This window comes from Alosa alosa, chromosome 3 (genome assembly GCF_017589495.1).
Source record: "Alosa alosa isolate M-15738 ecotype Scorff River chromosome 3, AALO_Geno_1.1, whole genome shotgun sequence".
Taxonomy (NCBI): domain Eukaryota; kingdom Metazoa; phylum Chordata; class Actinopteri; order Clupeiformes; family Clupeidae; genus Alosa; species Alosa alosa.
Window position 1 is genome coordinate 1,238,764 of NC_063191.1, and position 12,500 is coordinate 1,251,263.

General features: G+C 44.1%; 1 protein-coding gene across 1 annotated transcript in view; it reads left to right on the top strand.

Annotated features, from left to right (window-relative positions):
• The window catches only part of LOC125292218 (serine/threonine-protein kinase Nek5-like), a gene marked incomplete at its 3' end in the record, with an annotated part of 56,419 nt that overhangs the window by 23,353 nt on the left and 20,566 nt on the right, over positions 1 to 12,500 (top strand). Inside the window, exons 11-15 of the mRNA XM_048239423.1 lie at positions 3,593 to 3,690; positions 3,982 to 4,148; positions 4,318 to 4,396; positions 11,299 to 11,385; positions 11,528 to 11,611. Coding sequence (XP_048095380.1) covers positions 3,593 to 3,690; positions 3,982 to 4,148; positions 4,318 to 4,396; positions 11,299 to 11,385; positions 11,528 to 11,611 — 515 coding nt within the window. The remainder of the gene's footprint in view (positions 1 to 3,592; positions 3,691 to 3,981; positions 4,149 to 4,317; positions 4,397 to 11,298; positions 11,386 to 11,527; positions 11,612 to 12,500) is intronic.

Below are 12,500 nucleotides of genomic sequence, written 5' to 3' on the forward strand. Positions count from 1 at the left end.
CCCAGGGGAAATTCAAGTGCTAATCAACGTGCTAATTACCAACCATTTCGTTCTAAATTTTTAAAACAACAATGTTTTTTAATACTTTAAAATAACATTTGCTAAATTAACCTTACATTTTTCAGTAGCCATACTGTAGGTGTGTAGATTTGAACAAAATCTGGTTTGGTTCTTACCGGGGCTTTTACTGCCTGAAATATCCGATTGTGTTTACCACGCTAGGAGTGCTGGGCTGGTGGGTGCCTATTTCCAACCTTTCTCACTGCACATCAACGGTTAGCCCGAGAATTCTCATCAGCAATTCAAAATTCCACTGGAGCTCCAAGTGGATTTGTACACGCAGCCTTACAACACTGTTTACAGCTTTTCGAGTTACGATAAAATGTAATTTTTGGAATCCGCCGTCTTGGTTTGTATAGAAATGAATATTAAGTGACACATACATGTAAGAGGTTGGACATACGTGACGGTTGGTAATATGTCACGTTCCTATATATTGATATAAGTTGCAGGAAACTATGAAAAAAAGTATTATAGTCCGGAAAATACGGTATTAGTAATACAGTCGAAATTAGTAGAAATTAGCAGTGTGAATATTTGGTTAGCATGTTGCTTTACGGTGTACCTACATTTTCTGGTTAAAATGTTCAGTTGGGGGCCACTGTGCATTACCGTCTACAGCCGCAAGGGGGCGCTCTAGGCTTGTGGAATGAGATCAGGAGCTAAGTGAACTTGCCACAGTCAGATCAGACATTTTTTCACATTTACAGTAAGCCCAAAAGTTAGAGGGGGTTCAGGGGTGTCACCACCGGGAAAATGTATTAAATCAAAGTCAAAGTCAAAGTCAAAGTCAGCTTTATTGTCAATTTCTTCACATGTTCCAGACATACAAAGAGATCGAAATTACGTTTCTCACTATCCCACGGTGAAGACAAGACATATTTTACCAATTTAAGTCCACAGACAAACATAACATTCAAGTAAACAAAAAAGTAAGTAAATAAGTAAATAAGAGGGCACATATAATAATGAAAAAAATAAGAGCAGCAAAATTTGGTTGAAATTGTGCATAGACAGTCAATAAAAATACTAGTGCAAAGTCAGGCCAATAAAAGGCTTGGGTAGTTCTGTTTGACCTAAGTAAGAAAGAAAGTGGCATAGTGGTGCAAGTTATGTAAGGGCAGCAGAAGTGTTGTGTTTTCAGGACAACAACAACAAGTTGTAAAGTGTACAAGTGTGTGCAAGTGGAGTAGTGCAGGCTGGCCATTGTGGGTCCAATGTCCAGGATGTTATGTAGCTGAGGGTGGAGGGGGGAGAGGAGGGAGAGTTCAGCATCCTTACAGCTTGGTGTATGAAGCTGTTGGTATGAGTCTGGTAGTGCGGGAGGGCGCAGGCTTCTGTACCTCTTCCCAGAGGGCAGTAGATCAAACAGATTGTGAGCAGGGTGACTTGCATCACTCACAATTTTGGCGCCTTGGCGGGTGAGGTGGGTGGTGTAAATGTCCTTCAGAGAGGGGAGTGAAGCACCAATAATCCTTCCAGCTGTGTTCACAATCGCTGCAGGGCTTTCCTGTTGTATTCAGTGCAGCTTCTTCCCCACACAGCGATACAGCTGGAGAGGATGCTCTCAATGGTGCCCCGGTAGAATGTGGTCATGATGGCTGGTGGAGCACTTGCTCGCCTGAGTTTCCCTTGAGGAAGTACAGGCGGCGCTGAGCTCTCTTAGCCAGTGATGCAGTGTTGGTGGTCCAGGAGAGGTCTTAGCTGATGTGCACCCCCAGGAATTGCTGGTGCTGCTCGCTCTCTCCACCACAGCACCGTCGATGGTCAGTGGCAGGTGTTGGGTGTGACCTCTCCGAAGTCAACAACAATCTCTTTGGTCTTGCTGACGTTCAGCAGGAGGTTGTTGTCCCTGCACCACGTGGTCAGATGGTCGACCTCCAACCTGTATTGAGTCTCGCCGCCCTTGGTGATGAGACCCACCAGAGTTATTGTGTCGTCAGCAAATTTCACTATGTGATTGTTGCTGTAGGTTGCAGTGCAGTCATCGTCAGCAGGGTGAAGAGCAGCGGACTGAGCACGGCCTTGGGGGCCCCCCTGTGCTCAGTGTGATGCTGCTTGAGGTATTGTTGCCAACCGCATTACTACTTGAGGCCTCTGACAGAGGAAGTCCAGTAGCCAGTTGCAGAGGTAGGTACTGAGTCCCAGTTTGTCAAGTTTGCAGATGAGTTGTTGTGGTATTATGGTGTTGAATGCAGAACTGAAGTCTATAAACAGCAATCTCACATATGAGTCTCTTTTTTCCAGGTGGGTGAGGGCTGGGTGGAGGGCAGAGCAGATTGCATCCTCTGTAGACCGCTTGGTTCGGTATGCAAACTGGAAGGGGTCCAGGTGGGGAGAATGGATTTGATGTGTGACATGACAAGCCGCTCAAAGCACTTCATGATGATGGGTGTCAGTGCCACAGGGCTGTAGTCATTGAAGCAGGATGGAGCAGTTTTCTTCGGCACAGGTATGATAGTGGCAGCTTTGAAACATGATGGGACGATGGCTTGCTTCAGGGAAGTGTTAAAGATGTCTGTGAAGACATCCTTAAGCTCCCCCTGCGCAGTCCTTCAGCGCACGACCTGGGATGTTGTCTGGACCTGTTGCCTTACTGGTGTTGATAGCAGCAAGTGTCCTCTTCACGCTGTCGGCAGAGAGGCACAGGGCTGCTCGTGTGGAGGGGAGGGGTCTTCTGTGGGCAGGTGCTGCTTTGTGCTTCAAAAGCGAGCAAAGAAGCCGGTTCAGGTTGTTGAGCAGAGGGATGTTGCTCTCACAGCTCTGTGGGGCGGGCTTGTAGTCCCGTGAGGGCCTGAATGCCCCTGCCATAGGCTTTGTGCGTTCCTGCTGTCTTTGAAGTGGGTGGTTATCTTGTGAGTGTATTCCTTTTTTGCTTCCTTGATGCCACGGGACAGGTTAAATATTGTTATGTAAATAAAAGAAAAGTTCTGTGCAGAGATTAGAGCTTGCACTATGTCTAAAACACGCGTGCATTCAGTAAATCCTCAAATTATGACCGGGATTTTATTTATAAATAAAGGCCGGCCCCCAAATAGCCTACAAGCTGAGGTGATAATTGTCTACATTGTTTCGATTTAAGTAATGAAATAAACTGTCTACATTGTTGGTTGGTTTAATACTGTTGCCAATGAAAAGTCGCTTCTGAGCTTGCCAGAGGCTGAAGTAGTAGCCTAGCAGTATCCTACATTTCAACACAAGTGTGTGTGTCTGTCTGTGTGTGTGTGTGTGTGTGTGTGTGTGTGTATGTGTGTCTGTCTGTGTGTGTGTATCTGTGTGTGTCTGTGTGTCTGTGATCTGTGTGTGTGTGTGTGTGTCTGTGATGTGTGTGTGTGTGTGTGTGTGTGTGTGTATGTGTGTGTGTGTGTGTGTGTGTGTGTGTGTGTGTGTGTGTGTGTATGTGTCTGTGTGTGTGTGTGTGTCTGTCTGTGTCTGTGTGTGTGTGTCTGTGATGTGTATGTCGCTGTGTGTCTGTATGTGTCTGTGTGTGTGTGTGTGTGTGTGTGTGTGTGTCTGTGTGTACTCTTGTAAGAGCCCCAGCCCAGAGCTCCAGAGAGGCCTAGGCCTCAAGCGCAGCCTGGACCCCCAGTGAGGAGCCCCAGAGCTGAGAGCCGTGGTGCCCATAGGATGGTGGGTCTGAGGCCTTTTGCACAATGGCTGTGTGTGTGTGTGTGTGTGTGTGTGTGTGTGTGTGTATGTGTGTGTGTGTGTGTGTGTGTGTGTGTGTGTGTGTGTGTGTGTGTGTGTGTGTGTGTGTGTGTGTGTGTGTGTGTGTGTATGTGTGTGTGTGTAGGTGCCCCACTGCAGGGGCCGTGACACTAGCGTGTGTATGTGTGTGTGTTTATCTTATGTGTGTGTGTCTGTGTATCTTGTGTGCATACCTTGAGTGTGTGTGTGTGTGTGTGTGTGTGTTTGTGTTAGGTGAGAGCAGGTGATTACTACGGTCAGTATCATGCCCAACTGGATGCCCTGCTGCAAGCCCCACCCCCTTCCCATCATGCCCTGCTGCAAGCCCCACCCCCATCCCATCATCCTCTCCGCCAGGATCACCATGGAAACGGGCCCAACATTCCAGAGCCTTATCACATGTCAGTCAGTTACAGCCTGCTCTAATCAAACACTTATTTATCCAGTCTATGATACACACACACACACACACACACACACCACACGGGAGCTGTGAGAGGGATGTGGTTAGAGTGTTGAGCCCGTTGGACTTCTCTGGGAGATGTAACCTGCTCATCTGCCCTGCTACAGGGTTGCTGCAGCGAGGGAAGAGTATCTGAAGAGGAGAGAAGAGGCCAACCAGTACAAACTCAGAGCAGAGAAACACCTGGTACGCACACACGCACGCACGCACACATACATGCACACACACACACACACACCGCACGCACACACGCACGCACGCACGCACACACACACACAACCAGTACAAACTCAGAGCAGAGAAACAACTGGTACACACACACGCACGACACACACACACACACACACACAACCAGTACAAACTCAGAGGAGAGAAACAACTGGTACGCACGCACGCACGCACGCACGCACACACACACACACACACACACACACACACACACACACACACACACACAACCAGTACAAACTCAGAGCAGAGAAACAACTGGTACGCACGCACACACAGAGGTACACACACATACACACAGAGGTACACACACACTAGAGTTTAGATTCTCTGCCCGAGCCCAAGCACGAACTTGACCCGACCCTACCCGCAATATTGGCCGATATTTCCAGCCACTATCCTCGGGCCGGGCTTTTTTTTTTAACTCATTAGCCTACTTGGGTGGGGAGCTAAAGCTATGCCAATATGATATATTTAAGTGTGCACAATGTTCACCTATGACAGCAAAAAGACTTTAAGATGAACATGAAGCAGGCTTGCCATGGCAGAAATAATGATAGCCAGCCTTCAATGTCCTCTTGTCACTTCTCCAAGCATAGGGCCTACACCTGAGAGCGAGGCAATCCCTCACAGAGAAATGCGTTGAGTTTTTCTGCAGGGACATAATTTTACTCATTTGCGATCCATTCCATTCTGAATAAACAAACATAGTTTACATTCTTCATCCTCCGCTGCATTATTCATTAATATAATTCTAAACGGATTTCTGTAGCTCAAACAACTTGGAATTGTAGTTGAGAACGTCAGTTATAACGGCCCACGTATTTAAAAATTGTCGGGTTTAATCGGGCTCGGGCACAATGTGCATGGGTTTTATGGGTACAGAACACTATCACCTCTGTAGTCACTACTCACACACACAGAGGTACACACACACACAGGCACACACACACACACACACACACACACACACACACACACACACACACACACACACATTGTTTCATGGGTACAGAACACGATCACCTCTGTAGTCACTACTCCTAGTCTTCAGTAGAGATGCACTGAGATGGAATTGTAGGGCCGATACGATAAGCGATATTTAGCGGTTTGTTGTGGTCGGTACCGATACGATAAGCGTTATTTAGCGGTTTGTTGTGGTCGATACGATAAGCGATATTTAGCGGTTTGTTGTGGCTGATCCGATAAGTGATATTTAGCGTTTTGTTGTGGCCGGTACCGATACGATAAGCGATATTTAGCGGTTTGTTGTGGCTGATACGATAAGCGGCAGCGCGCCTGGTCTACAACCCAAGAGGGCACATGTTACCCCGCTGCTCATCCAGCTACACTGGCTACCTACAGTGGGTCCCAGTTAAAAATTGACACTTCATTCACGATCATGGTGATTCACGCAGCTGGGTGAAATGTAAGTACAACTGCAGCCGCCAGGGGGCAGCATAGTCCGCTAATGGCGTTCCACGGTCGAACCAGGCGGTGCATTCGACAGCAAGGGCTGTGATTGGCCGTTTTCAGTCGTTTCTCTGTTTTTTAGCAGCCCTGCAACATGCTAGTCCACTGTAGCATAAGCTTTGTACATAATGTTAAACATAGTTTTGGATTCAGTGGCAAGATTTCTTGATTGTACAGTGCCTGTCTCTCAGTAATGTTTTAAAATGAGAGCTTCGTCAGCTGGCAGTAGGCTACTTTGTCGGTAGTCATGAGAAGTTCGCTTGCTAACAGAACGTAAATATGCTGCCCAGAAACCTTGTGAATAGTTCAGATTTTTTTTACTACACTAACAAGGTTGAAATATAGACTTTGCCTACAGCATCTCCTTAACAGTAATGTTAACAAAATGACAGCATTCATATGACAAAGAAAAACGAATTCGGTCACTCAAGACTGTGCCACAGCAACCAGTGTAGGCTACTGTCCTACAATAGGCCTACTCGAAGCAGATAGCTTTGTCTGATGGTCGAGTGGGTTAATGCACGTATTTCCAGAACAGGTCTGCAACTTTCAGGCAGTTCTGAGTTCGAATCTAGGCAGGAGCAGAGCCATATAAAAGGCCTATTGTTATCATTTTTGCAAGGTGTTGCTCCTGGCAATACTTGTTAATAAGGCGTTTGGTGATTCATTGATAGCTGTTTTTGGGACACGTTAAACATTCTTTATAATGGCGCATACGGGGAGTAAAACGACTGTTCTGGCACTGTTACAACTGTAGGCTACAATGATTGCAATACAAAAAATATGCGGCGTGTTAGTTTAGTTAGTTTTGTGATGTTTTGCACTTTTGCCTCATGTGTTTTCAGGTTTGAGGGTTTTTTTTGGCAAGATTGACCTTGGTTAGACTCTGCATATTATTTGTTATTTCTCCGTATGGAAAATAAAGTCAATTTTCGACACACGTCTGTTATTAGTTCAATAACAAGTGTTGCTTGTTAAAACATGTGACTAGTGAAACTCAAATGATTTTAGCCAAAAGCCAAAAAATGTTAGAGAGAAGGAGAGACGCCGGTGCAGCTCTTTAGTAAAAGGTGCAGAACATTATTAAACTTTGACTAACGTTTCGATGTTCGTTAGTCAAAAACATCGACACATCGAAACGTTAGTCAAAGTTTAATAATGTTCTGCACCTTTTACTGAAGAATAAAGAAAATTAAGAAGACATCTGAGCTGCACCGGCGTCTCTCCTTCTCTCTAAAACAGGGATGTCAAACGAATACATATTGATCAGTTGTTAACTAATACTGTAGGCATAGAAGTTGCATTTGAAAATGTTACTGTTGTAGGCTGTTTGTTTTTTTTATTTCAGCCACACTGTTTTAAAGTGGTTAGGACCATTATTTCACAGCAATTTTGAATAAGCCATACTGCAATAGCCTACCGATTTCATGGTTGCACCATGCACATGTTCGCCGATTATGTGGCCCTCAGTAACCTATATATTCAATGATGTGGCCCTCTATGAAAATGAGTTTGACACCCCTGCTCTAAAATATCTGTCCTGGCCTGGTTGCAACGGATTGTGGCCAAACGACAGAAGCGCGGAGAACCCTCCTTTGTCTACCAAAAAGTGTTACTTTGTGCCCAGCGGCCCCCCACTGCTTGTGAAAGAAGGGGTGGGGAGGGGGCTTAACGTGAAAAAGCTTAATGTCCCAAAACGGCAAAGTCATAATGGTAGGCTACAGGAAGTGGGGGGAGGGTATGGGATGACCTGGGCCCACTTCCCCGAAAGCATCTTAAGCCTAAGAGCGTCGTAAAGTCCCTCTTACGAACGTCTTAAGATTTGCCGACTGTTTCCCGAAACCATCGTAGCTTAAGAGCATCGTGAAAACACTCGTAGATCTACGAGTGCTCCAGAGTACTCGTTACCGGCTAAGAGCGTCTTAACAGTACTTCTCACTGAGGTCACCAATACATACCAGGACATACAGAGGAATTACAATTTAGAATACATAATCCAATTTACGTTCCCATTCTTTATTGTGTTTACTTGTGATGAATCAGATTTTAGCGTGCAAAATAGCCTACATTTAATGGTCATAATAATGTGATGAAAAGCGGACAAAAATGCAATCAAGTGATGAAACGAGACGTTGCCAGAATAGTTTGACATTATCTTTGCTAAGTGAATATTTTATTAGGCCTATGAGGTAAAAAGCAGAGAAAGCAACATGTGGTTTAGTCTGTAGCCTACTGCATCAAAATCTAAGCCTACACATTTCCTCTCTTTCTTACTCGACTTCTTTCTTATCTTCAAACGTGTTCTTAAGTGGCACCGCGAAAAATTATTGCATGGTGCAACAATCTAATCTTAAAATAATTAAAATGATTTATGTCTCTGTGTGGTATATAACCTACTTGGGATCCTTACATGCAGATGTCAAAGTGTTTCTATTTTCGTATTGATGTGAATTAATGTGTAGATCCGAAGTTTAAATGGTAGGCCTATAGCTGTGACGTGCAGTCACCAGACATCACCGTCAAATCAGAGGATATTTCAGAACTATTAACGTGGACAGCTCCCCTTAAGAGCATCTTAAGAGCAGTGCATGCGCGTTCACGCTACAAGCATGTTCGGGAAACAGTCGGAAAAAACAAACGAACGATCGTAAGATGAATCGTAGAAAACCCTCTTAAGAGCGTGTCTCCGTCGTTATCGGGGAAGTGGGCCCAGAGCCGTCTTCGCTGTGCTATTCAGAAAGCATCTTCTATTGTCTTTCCAGGCGCACACAGCTCGTTATAGCCTATCGAGTGCCTTAACAGATAGGCTCTGCTCTTGGGTTTGGCCTCACAGCAAACTCAACCCTCTTGTTGCTTGCAGTTTGTTCAATAAAGCGATGCAGATTACATTATTTATTTCTGATTAATTGCGTCTTTTGCAACATCTGCTTGTTAGGCTGGGCTACTGTCAATGTCCTGTACAGGTAAATGTTCAACAATTGCTGGTGTAGGCCTACAGGCTATAATCAATTAGGGACTGTTCATTATTTATTTAAGGGGCTACTGGAGGAGTTTTGGGAGCGTTAGTCAAAAAAGACGTGACCCTCCCTCGCCAGCAAGAAATTTTGTCTATGACCCTCCAAAGTGATTGAGAAAAAACGCATGACCCTCCCCAGTCCCAACAATTTAGGCTATTGATGCCTTCTGTAGGCTACTGGGTCAATTTGGGAGCTTGCATGCTACGACTCCTTCCTTTTGGCCAGTTTGCAGGTAGCATAACGTCTTTTTCAATTCATAGAAGGGAGAGCCCAGTCTTTTGTGTGACATTGAGGTGCGCAAATAGTTTTTAATAGCCTGTTCAACTTCGAAAAGCTTCGTTCACCCGATGCCAGTCACTGATCGCAATTTCAAATTTCGGGAAGCTTCGTTTTTCAGTCATCTTTTTAAGTGTTAAGTGCAGTAGGCCCCTATCTGCCCCCTTTGGAATTATATCTAGAGCCTATTATAAGGTCCAGTGCGTTATGTCCTGGGATTCGGACGTGATCAAAAAGAAAAGAAAAAACACTTGTTGCTTTGATATCTTTTTCGTTGGCGTTTGAACGTCGGCAAGCAGGCATGTTGCGGTTGCAATTTAAGTGAAATTTCTACAGTAGGCCTACAACATGCAACATGCTTGTTAGGCTGGGCTACTGTCAATGTATTTGTACAGGTAAATGTTCAACAATTGCTGGTGTACAGGCTATAATCAATTAGCTAAATCATTTGTCTAGCTGTTTAAAAAAAATCGTGCTACATTCAAACACAAAAGGTGCTTTGATATCTTATTCGTTTGAACGTCGGCAAGCAGGCATGCTGCGGTTGCAATGAATGAGGATAATTGGTTTTATCTGCGGATTTATTTTTGCATTATTTTGAATATGACTCGCTCCAGTCTCAACAGTCTACTTTTTCCACACGCATCTAAGTTCTAAACACACATCCCTTTCTCTCTCTCCATCCCTGCACACGGGGCTTTCTTAAAGGAGCTGCACCATTTTACAACAATTGCATCTGCATTTTCATATTAGAATGTTTTGCCAAGTGTAAGCTTAAACTACCGTGATCAATTTAAGTTCCCGTGCCCCCGCTGAAAGTCTCATGCGCTTATCGTTACACTATCAAATCTATAAGTAACCGTGACAAATAGGGTATAAGATATATAAACTCACGCTATTGTATTATCATATATGTTTGGTAATGGCTCAGCTTTCTCTGATTGTTCTACTGACTTGAAAACTGCATCATAGAAGCAGTAAGTCAGATCGCATCAAAAATAGTAGTGGCAGAACTCCAAAGTGACACCTTGTGGTTGTTTGTGTCAACTGCAGTTTGTGCCATTTCTGCTGAGAAAATGGGGTGCGTGATTCCTGAAGGAACCCGTCCAAACTTAACTGGGACCCACTGTATGGTGGCCCGCATCAAATTCAAGGCTCTAACGCTTGCCTACAAAGTAGTCTCCGGTTCTGCTCCCACCTACTTGAATGCCCTTATAGACATACGCTGCCTCCAGACCGTTGCGTTCCTCAGACGAACGACGGCTAGCTCTACCACCGGTACGCTCAGGCCAATCCAAACTTTTCTCATCTGTTGTTCCTCATTGGTGGAACACACTGCCAGTTCCTACAAGGGCAGGGTCATCCCTCTTCATCTTCAAAAACCTCCTGAAGACCCAGCTCTTTAGAGAACATCTCCTCTCATAGCACCACTTACAACAAATCTTGCTGATACCAGCACTTACCAGCCGTCTTGAACTGACACTCAACTGTTAAAAACAGCACTCACTGATGCACTTATTCTTACTGTACTCTACTGTTTTTTAAATTGTCCTAAAATGGTTAAGAATTACTTTAAAACTTAATATGTTACCATGTTGTTAGTCGCTTTGGTTAAAAATGTGTTGGCCAAATGTAATGTAATGTAATGTAAAGCGATATTTAGCGGTTTGTTGTGGTCGGTACCGATACGATAAGCGTTATTTAACGGTTTGTTGTGGCTGATACAATAAGCGATATTTAGCGGTTTGTTGTGGCTGATACGATAAGCAATATTTAGCGGTTTGTTGTGGCCGGTACTGATACGATAAGCGATATTTAGCGGTTTGTTGTGGTCGATACGATAAGCGATATTTAGCGGTTTGTTGTGGTCGATACGATAAGCGATATTTAACGGTTTGTTGTGGCCGGTACTGATACGATAAGCGATATTTAGCGGTTTGTTGTGGCTGATACGATAAGCAATATTTAGCGGTTTGTTGTGGCCAGTACCGATGTGATAAGCGATAATATTACTCTTGGAAAAAAACAATTGTGTGTGTGTGTGTGTAATGTGTGTGTTTGTGTGTAACGTGTGTGTGTGTGTGTGTGTATTAGGGTCTGCGTCCCAGCACTGCAGATGATAACAGGCCTGTGGTTGCCCCGCCACCTCAGCAGCTCCCAGCACACAGGAGACCACAGCAGGTGTGTGTGTGTGTAATGTGTGTGTGTGTGTGTGTAATGTGTGTGTGTGTGTGTGTGTGTGTGTGTGTTATGTGTGTGTATTTGTGTGTGTAATGTGTGTGTGTGTGTGTGTGTGCGTATGTGTGTGTGTGTGTGTGTGTAGGACTACCTCATGCAGCTACAGATGATCAGACAGCAGTACCAGGATGAGATTCGAGAGTTCAGGAGGAGAGCAGCAGCAGAGAAGGTGATACACACACACACATTTCTAGGGTTGGGTATCGTTTGGGTTTTATCCAATACCGGTGCTAAATCGATACTTTTTAAACGGTGCCGGTGCCGAATCTTTGTTTTTAAAATGTTTTAAATTAAAATGGTCTAAAGCATGAATTGTTTTTTTTTTATTGATAAGACAAATTTGAACATGCAATTGAACTGTTATATTCAATTTACTATCAATATCATTGCTCCTACGAATAATACATTTAAATCTTAAAACAGCTTGCCATGCATGCACACACAATGGTAAGCTCTGCTTTCAAGTTTACCCAGCGTAGGCGGTTTGCCATAAGGTATGGTAATACCTTATATAGAAATAGAAATGCCAGGTCATGGACAACGGCATTTGCAAGCAAGCTAATCTAACAGGGACTCTACTTTCCAGTTAATTCAGTGTGTTCCCAAATGCTTCAAGAAATTTCCTGTCTTAACCCATAACACGCAATAGTTTTGAACACGTTAGAGACTACATGTCGGTGTTGAAGTGTTTAGATTCCCAGCGCAAGCCTAGTAGGCATTTTAACAGCAACTATGGCTATGCGCTAACACCAGTCTGCTGAGTTTAATTAGCGATAACGTACGGAGATGGTTTCGTAGCCTCTTTGACAGCTCAGTGACATCTGGTATGTAACCTACATATTTATGTTTTTACCAGCGAACTTTTAACATGATAGGTTACGGGGACGCTGGCGAGACACGCCACTCCGTCTGGCATCATGTTTTTGTTTGTTTTTATGTAATGTTCGTAATTTTATGTAATGTTCTGTTATTTTTTTGTATTTATTTGTCAAGTTAAATGTTTTCATTTTATTTACGTTACTTTCGATAGTTGTTGTGTTATTCTTGGTCCTTTTTTC